The 19,396-nt window shown below is 35.7% G+C and overlaps 1 protein-coding gene across 2 annotated transcripts in view; it reads left to right on the top strand.

The window, feature by feature from the left end:
• The window catches only part of LOC150100573 (recQ-like DNA helicase Blm), a 317,833-nt gene that overhangs the window by 192,757 nt on the left and 105,680 nt on the right, over positions 1-19,396 (top strand). For both annotated transcript variants that reach the window (XM_090401345.1, XM_090401343.1), the window contains 2 exons: positions 14,889-15,002; positions 18,833-18,931. In XM_090401345.1, coding sequence (XP_090257471.1) covers positions 14,889-15,002; positions 18,833-18,931 — 213 coding nt within the window. The remainder of the gene's footprint in view (positions 1-14,888; positions 15,003-18,832; positions 18,932-19,396) is intronic.

Here is a 19,396-nt window from a genome sequence, read left to right as displayed (position 1 = left end):
CACCTAGCCAAAACTTTTATGTCTCCTATTTTTTAAAAGTACCTGTGGCATGACTGTAAACAATAAATTACATGATAACCACAGTAATTAACTTTAATGAAATTAAAGTAGATATTTCGTACTGAAAATAACAGTACATCATTAGTGCATGAAACAAGCAAATCAAAGAAATACAAGGTACATACAGCATTCGGTGGTTTACCAATTAAAAACTGTTGCTGCATGCTAGAAATGAATATTAATAAATAATAATATTTAAAACTATTTTTGATGGTTACATAAAATAAGAATCTCCCAAACTTTTGTCGGGGGGGAGAGAGAATCGTTCCGATTCAGATTTGGCCAATGTAAAAGGGCTTCACAACTTTCTTTGAAAAGGCGTTCATATTTAAACCTGCTTCTGTGGAGAAGACGAGCTTCATCCCACTAGATACTGTGTTTAGCATCAGTACTATTGCCAGACTAGACTTTTGGGGTTTCATGTATTCAATATAACACGGATGTTCTTTAATTCTTTTTTTTTCACAGAACGGCCTATCTGCCCAAAGTTACATTCACAAGGTATCTGGTAAATGCCAGCTAATGATAAAGGTGACAGTTTATTCTTTTGTAGATGGCAACAGATGAGAAATTTTGTTGATAGGAACATATGTGGGAATGAGATGATACTTCTTCAAAATTCTACCAATTGGTTCAGAGATGCCAGAAATATGAGGGATTTGAATCCTGCGGTCTGTTGAAGAATCTTGAGGTGTTGGAACATAGGAGTCAATTATCTGCTGGATTTGTTTAGGGTTGTAACCATTAAATTCCATTAACATTTTGATAGTGAGAAGTTCTTGTTGTAAGCTTGAGGGAGAGGAGCACACTTTGTGCTCTATTAATTAAAGACTTGATAACAACAATTTTTTGTTTAGAAACACATATCCAGTAATTCGTCATCCAGGTTATCTGAACTCCTTCTTTCAAGATCTAAAATAGATTGAATATTAGATGCTAAATCTTTTTTAGTCACTCGAAGTTGGTTCCATATCAAGGAAAAACTTGTGTGAATATAAATTGTGTGAGCTCCAGGCAACAGAATAGTTTCTCCAAATCTAGCAAATGTAGGAATAACTTTCATATTGTGACATTTTTTGAGAAAGGCAATCCGAGCACGAAGCTTACTTGTAAAACCGATAATTTTCCTAACTTGCCTGTTTGTTTAGTGAATTCTTCCCCGTGAATGAAAATAAGTCTAATCTTTAACTGTAGAATGACTGTAAACAATAAATTGCATGATAATCACAGTAACTAACTTTAATGAAATGAAAATACAGATATTTCGTATTTTCTTTTTTATGAACGCCTTTTCAAAGAAAGTTGCAAAGCCCTTTTACATCAGCCAAATCTGAATCGGAATGATTCTTCCGCCCCCCCCCCCCCAAAAAGTTTGAGAGATTCTTATTTTATATAACCATCAAAAATAGTTTTTAATAAATATTATTTATTAATATTAATTTCTAGCATGCTGCAATAGTTTTTAATTGGTAAACCACTGAATGCTGTGATAACTAATATTTAAGGAATTGACAGCGTATACTGGAAATATAGATTAAATAAACTTTAATATACACTTTCCGATATTTCGGCGAACGTCACGTTGCCATCTTCTTGGGAACTTACTAAAAAGACACGTGCACACAAGTACTAATAACAGCAAATGAGACTGAAGCTAGGAAGCTAGCGTTTTCCTAAAGTCCTGATGGTGCCCCCTGGCGGGCTATATTGGTAGTTCTTGGCCTTTGGGCTGAAGTTCTGATAAAAGTTTCCCAAATTTGGGGCAGTTTCATGCATCAAAATTTGTTGAGGTTTGGCATGTTCCTAAGGGCCGAGGCTGATTCCATGAATAGTCTTTCATACTTGAACTTGCTGCGGTGTATTACTGTGGCTTTCTTCCATCTTATTCTATGGCGAGTATCCAGAGCGTGGTCTGCAAGCCCACAGTGGCTGTACTGGTGAAATCGGATGTAATCCTTGTGTTCTGAGATTCTGATATTTGCTGTCCTGCCTGTTTGGCCAAAGTAGGACAGTTTACAGCTGCAAGGGACCTGGTATACACCAGGTAGGTCTAGGGGAAGTGGTTGGTCTTTGGTGGAGCGGATAAGGGATGCCAGTTTTCTGTGTGGTTTGTAACAGGTGGTCAAGTCATGTTTTTTTAAGATTTTATTGATTTTTTCCGAGGTGCCTCTGATGTAGGGAATAGTGATGGATTTAGAGTAATCTTTTTTGTGAAGGGGAGGGGGTGGTGGGTTGTGGATAACTGGGTTAAGTATTTTTTGGATTTTTTGGAGGGGGTAGCCGTTGGCTGAGAAAGTGTCACGGATGTGATTTAGTTCAGTGGTTAGGGCTTGATCATTAGAACAGATTATTTTTGCCCTGTTGAATAATGTTTTAATAACTCCATATTGTTGTGAGGGGGGGGGGATTGTTGGTGAATGTATCTGCCTGTATGGGTGGGTTTTCTATAAACTGAGAAAACCAAGGTTCCATCAGGTTGGCGGGTGACTAGTGTGTCTAGGAAGGGGAGGTTATTGTTTTCTTCTTTTTCCAGGGTGAATTTGATTCTAGGGTGTTGGTTGTTCAAGTGTGTTAGGAAGGAGAGGAGTGAATCCGGGCCATGTGGCCAAATAGCGAAAACATCATCAACATAGCGAAGCCATATGGTAGGTTTTTGTGGGGCTGAGTTTAAGACTTTCTCTTCAAACATCTCCATGAAGAAGTTGGCCAAGGGTGGGGAGAGTGGTGAACCCATGGCTGTCCCCTCTATCTGTTTGTAGAATTTTTCCTGCCAAACGAAATAGCCTGAGTTCATTGTAAACTGCAATAGGGCTGAGATATCGGGAGGAAATTTAGCTTGGATTAGCTCTAAGATTTCTTTGAGGGGGACATTCGTGAATAGGGAGGAAACATCAAAACTGACCATTATGTCATTATGTTGGAGTGTAAGGTTTTCTATACTGGCTTTGAAGTGGGCTGAGTTTTTTATGTGTGATGGTGTATTGCCAGTATAGTGTGAGAGCGCTTTGGCTAAATGCTTGGCTAGTTTGTAAGTGGGGGAATCAATGCCATCCACTATGGGACGTAATGGCACATTTTCTTTGTGTATTTTTGGGAGCCCATATATGCGGGGGGGGGGGGTCTAGAGTTATAGGGTTTTAGTCTGTTGGTCATCACCACAGGCCAAGAAGTGACCTTCTTAAGGAGCCTATGGAGTTTTCTAATTTGTGAGTTGGTGGGATTGTAATCAATGGGGAGGTAAGTGGAACGATCTAATAATAAAGCCTTGAGCTTACCTGTGTAATCTTTAAGATTGAGTACCACAGTGGCGTTCCCCTTATCCGCTTTGGTGATCACTATTTTTTTGTTTCTCTTCAATTCTTGTAGTGCCTTGTATTCACTAATGGATATGTTGGATTTTGGAGGTTTTGCTTTATTGAGAACACAGGCTACATCCAATCTAATGTCGTTGGCGATGTGGGTTGGAAGTTGGCGAATCCCGTGTTCAATTTGAATCATTAATTCCTCGGCCGGTAATTTCCTAGGAACAATGGCGAAGTTGTGACCACGTGACAGAGCGTGGAGTGCTTCTGGCTTTAAGGTAGCTGACGATAGGTTAACAACAGTGTTGGTTTGTAGTTTGGACGCCGAGTTCTTTGTTAATTTATCAAACTTGTTGATATGTCGGCTTCGTACTCGTTCAAATTCTTTTTTAGCTGCCGTACACGAGACGTCATGTAGGATCGACCAAAGTTCGTGATTCAGCGTAAGTGAAAGCTCATTTTCTAGCGTTGATATAGCTCTGTTTATGTCGGCTAGGGAACCGCGTGTAGCGGTAATTTGTTCCCGAAGTAATGCCTGGCTAGCGCGTTGTAAATACGGAGAGCTTTCTGTGAGATGAAGCGGTTCTCGTGTACGGCAGCTAAAAAAGAATTTGAACGAGTACGAAGCCGACATATCAACAAGTTTGATAAATTAACAAAGAACTCGGCGTCCAAACTACAAACCAACACTGTTGTTAACCTATCGTCAGCTACCTTAAAGCCAGAAGCACTCCACGCTCTGTCACGTGGTCACAACTTCGCCATTGCTCCTAGGAAATTACCGGCCGAGGAATTAATGATTCAAATTGAACACGGGATTCGCCAACTTCCAACCCACATCGCCAACGACATTAGATTGGATGTAGCCTGTGTTCTCAATAAAGCAAAACCTCCAAAATCCAACATATCCATTAGTGAATACAAGGCACTACAAGAATTGAAGAGAAACAAAAAAATAGTGATCAACAAAGCGGATAAGGGGAACGCCACTGTGGTACTCAATCTTAAAGATTACACAGGTAAGCTCAAGGCTTTATTATTAGATCGTTCCACTTACCTCCCCATTGATTACAATCCCACCAACTCACAAATTAGAAAACTCCATAGGCTCCTTAAGAAGGTCACTTCTTGGCCTGTGGAGATGACCAACAGACTAAAACCCTATAACTCTAGACCCCCCCGCATATATGGGCTCCCAAAAATACACAAAGAAAATGTGCCATTACGTCCCATAGTGGATGGCATTGATTCCCCCACTTACAAACTAGCCAAGCATTTAGCCAAAGCGCTCTCACACTATACTGGCAATACACCATCACACATAAAAAACTCAGCCCACTTCAAAGCCAGTATAGAAAACCTTACACTCCAACATAATGACATAATGGTCAGTTTTGATGTCTCCTCCCTATTCACGAATGTCCCCCTCAAAGAAACCTTAGAGCTAATCCAAGCTAAATTTCCTCCCGATATCTCAGCCCTATTTCAGTTTACAATGAACTCAGGCTATTTCGTTTGGTAGGAAAAATTCTACAAACAGATAGAGGGGACAGCCATGGGTTCACCACTCTCCCCACCCTTGGCCAACTTCTTCATGGAGATGTTTGAAGAGAAAGCCTTAAACTCAGCCCCACAAAAACCTACCATATGGCTTCGCTACGTTGATGATGTTTTCGCTCTTTGGCCACATGGCCCAGATTCACTCCTCTCCTTCCTAACACACTTGAACAACCAACACCCTAGAATCAAATTCACCCTGGAAAAAGAAGAAAACAATAACCTCCCCTTCCTAGACACACTAGTCACCCGCCAACCTGATGGAACCTTGGTTTTCTCAGTTTATAGAAAACCCACCCATACAGGCAGATACATTCACCAACAATCCCCCCCCCCTCACAACAATATGGAGTTATTAAAACATTATTCAACAGGGCAAAAATAATCTGTTCTAATGATCAAGCCCTAACCACTGAACTAAATCACATCCGTGACACTTTCTCAGCCAACGGCTACCCCCTTCAAAAAATCCAAAAAATACTTACCCCAGTTATCCACAACCCACCACCCCCTCCCCTTCACAAAAAAGATTACTCTAAATCCATCACTATTCCCTACATCAGAGGCACCTCGGAAAAAATCAATAAAATCTTAAAAAAACATGACTTGACCACCTGTTACAAACCACACAGAAAACTGGCATCCCTTATCCGCTCCACCAAAGACCAACCACTTCCCCTAGACCTACCTGGTGTATACCAGGTCCCTTGCAGCTGTAAACTGTCCTACTTTGGCCAAACAGGCAGGACAGCAAATATCAGAATCTCAGAACACAAGGATTACATCCGATTTCACCAGTACAGCCACTCTGGGCTTGCAGACCACGCTCTGGATACTCGCCACAGAATAAGATGGAAGAAAGCCACAGTAATACACCGCAGCAAGTTCAAGTATGAAAGACTATTCATGGAATCAGCCTCGGCCCTTAGGAACATGCCAAACCTCAACAAATTTGGATGCATGAAACTGCCCCAAATTTGGGAAACTTTTATCAGAAGAACTTCAGCCCAAAGGCCAAGAACTACCAATATAGCCCGCCAGGGTCACCATCAGGACTTTAGGAAAACGCTAGCTTCCTAGCTTCAGTCTCATTTGCTGTTATTAGTACTTGTGTGCACGTGTCTTTTTAGTAAGTTCCCAAGAAGATGGCAACGTGACGTTCGCCGAAATATCGGAAAGTGTATATTAAAGTTTATTTAATCTATATTTCCAGTATACGCTGTCAATTCCTTAAATATTAGTTATCATGTCTAACCAGCGTATAAGCCTCTCAACAAGAACACTGAATGCTGTATGTACCTTGTTCCCATTTCTTTGATTTGCTTGTTTTATGCACTGATGATGTACTGTTATTTTCAGTACAAAATATCTGTACTTTCATTTCATTAAAGTTAATCACTGTGGTTATTATGTAATTTATGTTTATTGTTTTGTTTGATATCTCCTAGAATGCTTCTTTCTAAATATCTTCTGACTGAACAATAAACTTCCACAATACAATATTGTAAAGCATTTTTATGTCATACTGCTGGGTTTCAAATCCATGTTTCTTCCTAACCTTCCATAAATAGTCATTTGATTCATCTATTATAAAAAATCCAAATTCTTTTCCCATTGCTGTTAGCAATGGGAAAAGAATTAGGATTTTTTTGCAGTGAATACTGCAAAAAAAGAACCTATTCTGTTGTAAGTATTGGAATGCCCAACATATTACATAATCTGTTCCAAATACACAGGGCAGCTTTACAATGCATTTTCTCCTCTTTCCAATCATAGACTGGTAATTGTCATAGATTGGATCTCTGAAGTTAAAAGTATCTGCATTTGATGGTATTGACTGGAAGGCAGCCATATGCAATTCTCCAAGCAAGATCCCTCCTGTTAAGATATCCTTGGAACTTCAGTAAGTTATGTACCCAGCTGTGGAAGTTCGTGGCAAAAGAGCTAAAGATTTCTTTATACCAAATTTTGCTTTTATTGATGGAAAGAATATCATTGCCAGAATGTTGTAGCAATCTTAGAGTTAAGCACAGAATATTGTAGTATTCTGGAATAATCTCAGCTTTGGACCTTTATAAACATTCCAAACAGGGGAAGATGAAGACTGGAAGCCCAATTCCTCCATTCTTCTTTGATAGTTGAAGAAATTCCTTTTTAACTTTTTGGTATCAGCTGGACCAAAAAAAAATGCACAGGCTTACTAAATAATTGCTTTTCTTCAGCTTCTGTAATGTTTGTAATATTTATTATATACAACAGAGCAGGGAAAATGAATACTATGGCTTTAGAAGAAAAGGAAAGTGGCCCAATTTTCCAGTCTTTTAAGGTTTCGGTGTTTTGGTACAAAAGTTCTTGAACTGGTAATATTGGGTTAGTGGAGAAGGGAATTCCAAGTATAGTGAGGGATTGTTCATAAAGGTTAGTTCAAAAGGAATGACTCCAAGATACTATTTCCAAAAATTTTTAATTTTGTCTTGCTTGCATCAGCAGTTATTCCACTGATCTTGCTGAATTTTTCCAAAATAGCAAAAAAGGTATATGGAATCATTAACCCTCAAAGTGCCTACTACATCATTGGCATATGCTAATACCTTATTTTTCTTTATAGTTGAAGGAATTGTTATTTCTTGCACAGCACATGTATTGTCAACTTCCTGCAAGAAAGGTTCAGGAACCAATCCAAAGAGTAATGGATGAGGAAGGCAACCTTGCTTGGCTCCTTTTTGAATTTTGACTGGGTCTAGAAAATGTGCAACAGAAAGGGATGCCGGATATTATCAAATGCTTGAGTAAGGTCTGCTGATAATGCTTCCATTGGCTGCTTTTTTGTATTAATTAAGTAAAGTAGATCACATAGCAGAAACTGATTAAATTCTACTGCACAGCCTGGAACTCCTTATGGATGGAAATCAATATTAGATTATTTTATATTAAATGAAAAGACATCAAAATTTTCACTAGATGTTAGAGTTCACAGAGGATATGAAATGAGCAGTGACCACTTCCTTGTTAAAGTAAAATTAAGATTACCACCTAAATGGCTACAAGTAACAAGAACAGAAAGAAAATTTGAAACATTTGTTTATAAAACTAGACTACTGAATGACACAAATGTACAATGGCTATATGAACAAAGAATTAACCAATATCTAGATAAAATAAAACAAAATGAAGAAATAGAAATAGAATGGCTTAATATAAAAATGATATTAAATGCAGCAGCAAATGAAAGCTTAGGAAAGACCAAAAAATTCAATAAAAGAAAAAAACTGAAAATCTGGGATGATACAATCAAAGAAAAAAGAAGCCTATCACAAATGGTTAAGCAGTAAAAGATTAAAAGATGAAATAGAATATAAAAGAATAAGAGCCATAGCTAAAAGAGAAGTCAGAAAAAGACATAGAGAATCATGGAACAAATTTGTTTCTAATTTAGAACATGATTTATATAAAATAAGACCCAATGTATATAAGATTTTGAAACACTTAAATGCAGATACCAAAGAAAACATAAAATCGAATTCCGAATTGAAATTAGAAGAATTTCTAAATTACTACACAGAATTGTGGACAGATAAATATTTTAAAAATGATAACTGGCAAACATTTAATGAAAAAGAAAAGGAAATAACTAAAGAAGAATTAGAAATCAGCCTGAAAGAAACATGAAACGAAAAATCACCTGGAAAAGATAAGAACTATATAAATATGCAGGAACAAGATTCAAAGAAAGACTCTTATTATTTTTAAATAAAATTTATTCAACTGGTATCCCCCAAATAGAATGGAAAAAAGCAACTGTGATTCCTATATTTAAAAAAGGTAATAGAGATGACCCTAATAACTATAGAGGTATCAGTATACTAAATTCCTGTTACAAAATATATAGCAGAATCTTAAATAGCAAACTAATTAAAATTCCGAAAACTTTATTTTAGAAGTACAGAATGGATTTAGAAAAGGACGATCATGTATAGACCTGGCCTTTTGCCTAAAATTAATAATAGAGAAAAGAAGAGAATACAATTTAGAAACATATATTGCATTTATTGACTTTGAAAAAGCATTTGACAAAGTTAAAAGAAACATATTATTTAACATATTAAAAGAAAGACAAATACCAAATAATATCCTAAAAGCTATCACAAGTATATATGAAAATAATCAAATACAGATAAGATTAAATCACGAGCTATCATATATACGAGAGAGATAAACCAAGGGGTCCGACAGGGATGTCCCCTCTCAGCAACTCTTTTTAATACCTACTTAAATGAAATAATAATAAAATGGAATAAAAATTTACATCAAGGAATTAAACTTTCTCCTACAGTAAACTTGAGCACTCTCCTCTTTGCCGATGACCAAATAATAATTACAAATTCTGAAGATAACTTACAGAAAGCTATTTTAGGTCTAAATGAGATATCCAAAGATTATGGTATGATAATATCAACAGAAAAATCAAAAACTATGGCCTTTAAAAGACAAGATCCAGCAAGAACTAAAATAGTAATAGATAACAAGATCTTAGAACAGGTGAATTTATTTAACTAACTAGGATGTATGATCACATATGAAAAAGATATAAACGTAAAAATTGCAAAATATTTAAAAATAACAGGTGTAATTAACTCTATATTTAAACCAAACCTAGTTCAAAAACAAACCAGACTGAAAGTATACAATACATTAGCCCTACCAGTCTTAATGTATGGAAGCGAAATCTGGACAATAAAACAAAAAGACAAACAAATATTAACCACAGCAGAAATGAAGTTTATGAGAAAAACTGCAAAGTATACCCTATTTGATCACAAAAGAAACGAAGATATTGTGAAAGAATTAAACCAAGAACCAGTAATAGAAAAAATTAAAAAATATAAACATAAATGGATGGAACACATTCAAAGACTTCTAAGGCTGGAATAGGCCTTCTCATCCTAAATTCTTGATGCGCATGATGATGACTGGGTCTGATAGGAACACATGAACTAGGAGGTGGGTAGTTGAATTGGCATAGGCTCCTTTAATGAGAAATAGCAGCTTTTTACCCACACAAATTTGCTGGAAGATGTGCAACAGAAAGGGATGCTGGATATTATCAAATGCTTGAGTAAGGTCTACTGATAATGCTTCCATTGGCTGCTTTTTTGTATTAATTAAGCAGAGTAGATCACATAGCAGACACTGATTAAATTCTACTGCACAGCCTGGAACTCCTTATGTATCTCATTCCCACTTTGAGCCTGTTATTGATATTGCAGAAAAATATCTTGAATTCAGTATTAGATAGAGAAATAGGTCTCCAGCTGCTGATTAAGGTATGATCTCTATTAGGTTTCGGAATAAGGACGTTATGGCTTACTACAAATTCACCTGGTATGTGGTGTCCTGATGAGAAAAAAGATTTAACAGTATAACTGGAATGGGAAGAATAAAATTCCATGCCTTGCAGTAAGGTTCTATCCATAGACCAATTCCTGGGGATTTTCTTGTTTGCCATTCTTTATAGGCTGTGGTAAATTCAGTTGCTGTGATGAGTCTGTAAAGCCCATTTTGGATACGAACAGGTGTTTCAATAATTATAATTTCCCACAGTACTGTTATCTTCAAACAGATTTTTATAGTAGTTTTAAAAGGAGTTAAGGATGTCTCGAGTGCTGGATATGGCTTTACCATCCATGCAGATTTGGGTGATAGTCCTTTCTTTGCAGAATGGCCTTATTTGAGGTCTCATTAGTGGGAGCCAGACCCAGAAGAGGTACTAAGGTTGAAGTAATGTAGAAGTCATACATTTCCCATATACAAGTAGTCAAAAGGCATTGCACCATATTATTAAAATACACTGGATTACAGATAGATGTTGAAAGTTTTTTCACTTGGTTATACTGTAAATTAAAGATGCCAAGAAATTATATTCTTGGTTTAATCCCTTATCCAAAATAAGGTGTGATACTATTTGTATATGGGAAATATATGACTTCTGTATTACTTCAATCTTGGTATCTTTTCTGAGTCTGGCTTCCACTGCTGCGATCTCAATAAAGGTCGAAACCTGTCTCATGCTTGAGTAAGGTCTACTCTTCTGGGTGGTAGTCCTTTCTTCATGGAATGGCCTTTCCTGTAATGTATAGCATTATACATTTCTGAAAGGATGCATGTTTTGCATTTATGGGATACTAAGGCAATTGATGTGAAGTCGTAAGCTTCTCTGTACAACTAGCCTAGTTGTGAAGATACTTCATGTTCAAACATCGCTTACTTACATTTGGACAAAGGATTAAACCAAGAATATAATTTCTTGGCATATTTAATTCATATTGATGTTTCTGGTTAGATTTTATTTTTTATTTTTCTGATTTATTAATTTTTTTATTGAATTTTGTTTAATTGGAGTCTTTTTTTTTTGGAATCACTGCAGATCACTTTTGTGATTTGCAGTAATAAAACTGTATTTAATTATAAGTGAGATGAAAGTTGAAATGAGAGATGGAGTCATGAACATGCATTTCACAAAGAAGAAGAAGAAATGCAGATTCTTTACCGATGTAGCACTTACCAGTTAGTGCCAGCCTTCAAAACATGTTATTTCTGTTTCCCTAAATGTGAGAGGGTCTAGGTGTTCTTCAGCATAATTAGCATACACTTGAATGATGTCACCTACACTCCAAGTGGAGGGGAGTGGGCAAAAAACCAGAATCCTTGCTCTAGGTACCAACATGATGGTAGCATCAGCAGTAGTTACTTCAAACCTCTAGAACGGAGGTATTCCACCAGTTGTTGAAAGTCATCTGTCAGCTGCCAGACTGAACATTTTCATTGCCAAATACATCAATTCATTCTGTTTATTATTACTTGGTATGTGATAATACTTCCCACAAGGTGTGAAATGTCACAGGACACATTTTCAGGAATGGTTATTAGAAGTGTTATAGCAGCTCAACTTATGGATTGTCTCAGTTGCTAGATTTCATTCTCATTAAAATCTGGTGACTGGAATGGATAAGAAATTGCTACCAATATATCTGATGGAGCTACAGTGATTCATTATGTATGCCTAAGATAAAATACTATATCAAACCTGTATGCAGGTGAAACAGGGGTAAAATATGCTAGATTGTCCACTCTCTCTCTGTGTGTGTGTGTGTGTGTGTGGGTGGGTTAAATTGTAGTTAAATTGCTCAGTTGAACTGAACTTAACTCATTTATTGGATATACTACGTGTGCAATAAATGCATCTTAATTTTCTAAGTCTAAATAGCAAATCTCATAGTTAAATCTGAACTGACTGACTGGTGGGAATAGTCAGTTATTTTGTTTTGGAATTATGCTCAAAATTATTTCCAACTCAATTATTTGCTGTCTTCATTTGAAATCTGTTTTACAGAACATAATTATTCTGTAAAAGTGGTTATTAACTGATGCATATGGAAATTAATCAAGGCTAAACTGTTCAGTCATATTGACAAATGGGTTGAGAAATGAAGAAACTAATTTAATGCAAAAAATCTGTTTTCATTAATTTAGCTATATGGAAGCATCTGAACATACATATATTTACCCATCCAAAATTTCTGATATTGGCTTGCGTACTGCATGTGCTTAACATCCACAGTCCCATACGTTCCTGAAGAGAGACTTAGACTTCCCTCTCTCTTTCTGTTCCTTCATAATAGCCTCAGTCTCCCTTTCAGGTATTATTCCATGCACTGTTTCACATTCTCACCACAGCTAGGTTTAAGAGTATGAGAGCACTATCAGAAACTTTTTCTCCCCTTAATAACAACAGACTATAAAAATGGAGGATAACTCACATTGAAACTATTTATTTGTAGAATGTTTGCTAATTCTGTACTGAAGATGCCTATGAAATTTAGACGAAGATTTTACAAATATAAATGATATAACACGAGTTTTCCTCCTTTTTTTATAATTTGTTGTTATTTTGCCAACTCGTGGTATTCCAATATTGAAACAAATTTGTTTTTCTTAATCTTTAGTTTGATTTTAGGTTTGTTAATAGCAGATCTTTTTTATCCAGAACACTTCACTTAGCTATTTTGCTATGGTTTCAAGTTATTTGAGCTTGTATTCTGTAATCAGAAGATTATATACCTTATAATACACTGTTTCCAAAAGCTAAGGACGAATTACATTTTACCTGTATATGAAAATTTTTTTATGACTACAGCTAAATGTAGACATAAATTTATTGTCAGCGTTAGCCAATTTCACAGAGGTAGCAGGGTTTTTTCTCCTGGGTTTTTCATCCCTCATACTGACAAATCGGCCTTCAGAACACACACAATTTACAGAAAAAAAATGCTGCTGTTGGTGATGATGTGTGATAGAAGGTATCGATTGTTGTAGTAGGAGAATTAAGTAGTAGTGGAGAGGGTGAGATGTATTTAGTGAAGTGGAGTGCCTTCCTGCAATGAGTCTTTCGACTCCCTGGAGGCATCACATAATAATAATAATAACAACAATAAATTATATTACACAAAAAATGTGTTATAAATTGCAATATGTTTTTGCCCAAACTCAAATTTCCTAAGGACATAGTTAAGGAATTAATGTGCAGTGTTTACAGAGAACTGTGGTGAGACATTTCAGTATGGAATATGTCTGCCTTGAACTGCGATGCAGCTCTCGTAACGTTGTGCGATGCTTAGCACCAAGTGATTCAACAGTTCTGGAGGTAAACTGGTCCACTCCTCCTTCAGAGCAAAGATAAGACCTTGTTTGTTTTCTGGAAGGGGAATTTTGAGCAGCAGTACATCTCCCTATTGTCCCAAACATGTTCTTTGGGGTTGAGATTTGAGAGCATGCTGGCCACTCAAATCAATTAATATCCTCGGTCTTCAGAAGTATCTCCACTGCTCATGTACGATGTGGTGTGGCATTGTCATCCTTTAAAATGAATTCTTTGCCTACATCACCACGGAACAATCATACATGACATTGAGGAACTTCAATGCAATATCATTCACCAGTCATAGTTCCTTTTTTTCAGCACTTGTAGTTTGGTGCATCCATTAAGCATAATGGCTCCTCACACCATGACCCCTAGCACATCCATGTCTATCCCTTTCAAAAACATTCTTGCAATGGTAAGCAGTACCACTTTCATGCCAGATCAAGTGTCGTTTAGAATGGGAGGAAAGATAAAATGACTGTAATCTTTAAAGAGTACATTAGCCCTATTCATGTCCTGTCCAATTTTTATGAATACAACACCCTGAAAATGTGCTCTATAATGAGCTGTGGATAAAGGAATGCAGACTACCTTTGGGCATATAGGCCTACTTGTCGCAGACATCTTGCCACAGTTTTGTTGTTTGGTATCTGCATACCTGTGCTTGAATGGAGCTGACTTGCAAGCTGACCTACAATGGTGAGTCAATTACATTTTGCTATTATAACCAAAAGTGTCTTCGTGCTCTGTGGTAGAGCGAGGGCAACCTCTTAGCAAACGTCTGGAACACATTCCATTGGTTTGAAATGCTGCCTAGAGCCTGGATACAATGCCATGTGAGATTCTAAACTCTCTGGGAATATCAATAATTCTGTGGCCGCCTTCAAGTGTTCTAATAATTCTTCCCTGCATGAAATCATCTAGATGATGTCTTTGAGACATTACAAGACATCCAATTTTGCAACTTTATTCCTTCATGAAAAGAGCTTCCTTTAAACACAGTTCTCTTATTGCAACATTTTGCAATAAGAGAACGTTGATCCCATTTGATCCTTTTGCATGTGATTCAAAAATTTGAATGTGTACTCACTTTCTACTTGAAATTGTCAGTTATACAAATTGCCACAAGCTGATTTGTCTGAATTTGCAGTTGTAATCTTTAGAAATGGTGTTTGTCCTTAGGTTTTGGACACTACTTTAAATGATAATTATATGAAAAATGAAAGTTTATTATATATACTTTTTGTGCTGATTACACTATTTTAATTTAGATTCCCTGTAATCATTTATCAGGAGATGTAGGTGCTACTGCATGTAGTTCTATATATCGCCAACTAATGTTAAGAGAACCTGCTATTAAGCTTCTTTATGTAACACCTGAAAAGGTAGGATGAATTTCAGTAGTACTAGATTTATATGTTTCAGATTGAATTAGGTGAATTTATTTCATACTGTACTCAGAAAATATCATTTTTTGATATTGTATTGGCTAGTTAATGGAATTTTGAAAATGGTGCCTGTGTGTTATAAGCAAATATCAAAAAGTTGCAGTTTGCAAGTCAAATTTTGTGGACTTTGTTCTGTGTAAAAATATGATAAACTGGACTTGAATGGCAAGAATGAGAGTATTAAGGTGTGTAAGATATACTGTGTTGTGTAAGCGTGTATAAAATGTGTGAAGAAAGAGAGCATTGGTAGTGTAAAAATTCCTCAAGCAACCAAAAGTTACGAAAGTCTATCTAGATTGAATTCCTACTCTCCATGTTTGTCCTGAACATACACTGCTGCTTCATGCTACTCAATGCCAGTTTTGTTTAGGTCTTGTTTATTATTGTCATTCCATATCATGCCGAGCTTACCTCTTATTGACCAACTGAATATCTCCCATTCTGATAACTGTCATAGCCTATACTTATATAGGATAGTGCTAAGAGATGGCTGATCGCTCTTCCAATATATCTCATCATTCACAGAGTCAAACTATGTTACTCATAAATTACTCCTTAAACACTGTTGATCAAAAGCATCAAGAATGATTATCATTCTAATGCAGTGTTTGTCTCATACACAAAACAGAGAACCAGAATATTGTAGAATTTTTACTGATATTCTGCTATCTTCTCAAACTATATAACTTTTTGAACACTTCCAAAGCCATCCCTAATCTTCTGCTCACTTCATCCTTCACTTCACCAATGTTAGTTACATACTACCAAGTTAACTGAAGTGAGAGAAGTAGCTCTGTAGCACATCCTTTGAGTGAGACAGAGGACTCAATTTTATTTCCTGTTTTCTCAATATTGAGAAATATTTCAGTTAAATTTTTGATGAAGGCAGACCACACTTGATGTAAAAAGCCTTGATTTTTATTGCATTGTGTAGCTATACTAAGCATTTGCAAGGCTTCTTTAAACTTTCTTGTAAATCAGTTACGATCAACATGTGACATTTTTGTTTGTTGCCAAAGTACTTGATGTCCTGTAGTAGGTGTGTGGAATGCCAGGCCTGATTTATTCTCTCTTCTTTTTTTTTTTTTTTGACGTCTTTTATGTATTCAGACATGCAGATCTCTCTCTCTCTCTCTCAACCTTCCTGACTGGCCTATGTAACAAATGCCACGAAAGCAATGAATCTCATTGCTCTTATCATTTCAAACTAGGCATAAACACCTGATTTTTTCATGGGGTAATATAAAGCTTTGGTGAATGTAAGAATCTTGAATTTTTTGTAAAGATAAAAAAACAACTTTTACATTCTACTCTGGAGCAATGCAGCTACTTTATTTGTGACATTCTTGATGTTAGTCAGTGTGATTGCATTCTTGAAATTTTTAAGTAAGGGAATTGCAGGAGGTGTGTTAAGAATTTCTCTGATTGTCTTGGGTTCATAACCATTAAGTGCAAGGTTCTGTTTCAGATAGTGCAGTTCCTTATTTCCTTTTATTCATTTTATTATAACTTATTCCTTTCAATTGACATGCTTGATTTGTTGTATGTCCTGTCTCGTAAAGTTTTAATTATGGCTATCTTTTGTAATGGATGGTGGTGTAAGTGTCATTTAAAAATCTTCCTGTTGCAGTAGGTTTTCTGTATACGGAAAAGGAAAATCTTTTTTCATCTTCGTGTACTTGACAAGGATATCAAGGAACAGTAATTTGTTGTGCTATACTACTTTAAGAGTGAATTTTATATTGGGATGTAAGTTGTTCAGATGATCTTTGAAAGTAATTAACTCGTCTACTGTTCCTGACCAAATAATGAAAATATCATCCGTGTAACATCACCAAATTTTTGGTTTCTTCTGATAGTTTTTAATGCATTAGTTTCGAAATTTTCCATAAACAGGTTGGCTAAGGATGGAGAAAGGGGGGGGGGGGAGACTCATGATAAGTCCTTCATTTTCATTTCCCAATATTTGTCTTGAAATATGAAAAAAAGTGTTTTTCATACAGTGTTTGAATAGTCTTACAGTGTCCGGTGGTTTAAAATGTCGAGTAGATCCACTGTGTCATTTCTGGGTACATCAGTAAAGAGACTCACTACATCTAAACTTGCTAAGATGTCTGAAGTTCTATATTTATATCATTTACCTTTTCAATAAAATGTAAACTATTTTTTACAAATGATTCTGTTTTTCCTGTGTGGTGATGTCAGGTTTGACAGATATTTTGCTAAGTTTGAGGTTGGAAATCTCTCCCATCTACGATAAACCATAACAGAATATCCTTTTTGTGTATTTTTGGTGCACTGTAAATTTTTGGGACTAATTTTTATTAGTGGTGAGCAATGAAAAGTGCAGTCTACAAGGATTTGAAAGCCACCACTAACTTTATTAGGAATGTCTTGCACACTAATTCAAGCCTTTGCTAACAAATTAAATGATAGAGTACAAGCCTGTTAATCTAATTCAAATAGGTGCACAAAAATTTTTCCCTCATCCTATAGTATGACTGGAAAGAAACACAATAGTTTTTGAAGCCTGTTGTGCTTGAATCAGAAGCTTGTAAGACAACACACAAAAAGAAATCTGTGGAGCACAGAAATCAGGCAATATTGGTGGCCAAATGTCCTTTAAAATTAGCTGGTCATACACATACCTAGATATGTAAGCATTGTCTATTATTGTCCTGTTGGAATTAGGCATGGGCACTTCCACCTTTGTAATTAGCTAGTGAAGGGGTACTGAATCATATGATACAGTTCTGATTCATTATTACTATTCTTAAAGAATGCGAAATCAGTTACTTGGTTTCATGATATCATGATACCAATTTCTGGATCATGCACTAGGACCTCATGAATTAACTGGATATGTTTGTGGCTATTCTGGGAGCACATGTACCTCAATAAATGGAGCTCTATTTCATTCACTGGATGCATTATTAGTTTTAAGGATGTTTCAAGACCACTACTGATATTACACATACTTAATATCACATTATTTCAGTTTATACCTTGATGTTATTTGAATGGATGTAACTTTTAATGTTTTTTATGTGCATTATGCATTCCTTGTTGAGTCATATGATACGATTGCTTCCTGAGATACTGTGAACTAACTTTTCATGACATTATCTGGAATATCTAGTACTTTGTCTTCCATTAAAATTGATGAACTTCCTGGCCTAGGCATGTCTGCAACTCCATTTGCTTTTAAGTTGTTACCTTCTGCACTGCATTGCGATATAATATATGAGATTTGGGATGCAATTCTGTAACCTTTTGTTTGATCTATCCATATATATGCTTATGTCCACAACAAACATATATTCCAACAAATCTGTCTACTGTGATTTACTTTGCACTTCCATCATAGTAGAAGGAATTTTTTCCCCTGTACCATTTGCTAGCATCATTAAAAATGTCAGCACTTTCTGGTATAACATTACGTTGCAGAATTAACTAACTTATACTCCTTTTTTCATTCCAATGCATTCTGTCCTAGCCTTCCACATTTAATGTTTTTTATAACATATACACAAGAGGTCTGCAGGAAATACACCACACTAGCAACACATATGGACATGGATTAAGAGAGAAGGAATCTGTTTTGTTAAGGATTAGAAATGCTAGCTATTCAGAATAAAAAAAATATTCATGAGTACATCTATTTTTTCAAGCTCTTATGTCTCAATTAATATTCAAAAAATAATATGAAAATTAATGTAATAATTTCTATAAAGCAATATTTATTTTTAAATATCTTTAAAAATTAGATCATTGCAAGTGGAAAGCTGATGTCCATGCTAGAAAACTTATACAGAAGACAGCTCCTGTCTAGGTTTGTAATTGATGAAGCCCACTGTGTAAGTCAGGTAAGAAATATTTCAATAATAAGACTGCATATTAAAGGCATGGAATTAGGATAATATATGTATTTGTATCCTAAATGAAACCAAAAATATCTTTACATTTTTTTGGTTTAATGCACCTCTGAATAGTGCGTATTTGATTAGTGCATCAATTTTTTTTTTTTCTATATTCAAATTCGATTAGTGCACCTATATACATCTTAAAATAAATGTTACAGATTTAAAAAATTTTCTATCTATACATTCTTTATGGCTAACTATTTCAAAAAATCACACCACGATGAAATAATTTAGGTACCGATTTAAAACATTTTACAGAGTAATTTTTAATGGCATACTACACTATTTCCATGTACACTATGTTCCAAATTTACATAGTATTTTGCTGATCATATCTCGTGCCTCCTTCACAATTGTTTTCCTTTTTCTACTTTAAAGTATTTTCCCACCTTTCATCATGAGTAAAGA

This window comes from Typopeltis vanoorti, chromosome 12, assembly GCF_054136105.1.
Source record: "Typopeltis vanoorti isolate ZY-2024b chromosome 12, IOZ_Tvanoo_1.0, whole genome shotgun sequence".
Lineage (NCBI taxonomy): Eukaryota > Metazoa > Arthropoda > Arachnida > Uropygi > Thelyphonidae > Typopeltis > Typopeltis vanoorti.
The sequence above is the reverse complement of the archived record's forward strand: the minus strand, read 5'-3'. Positions and strand labels throughout refer to the sequence as shown.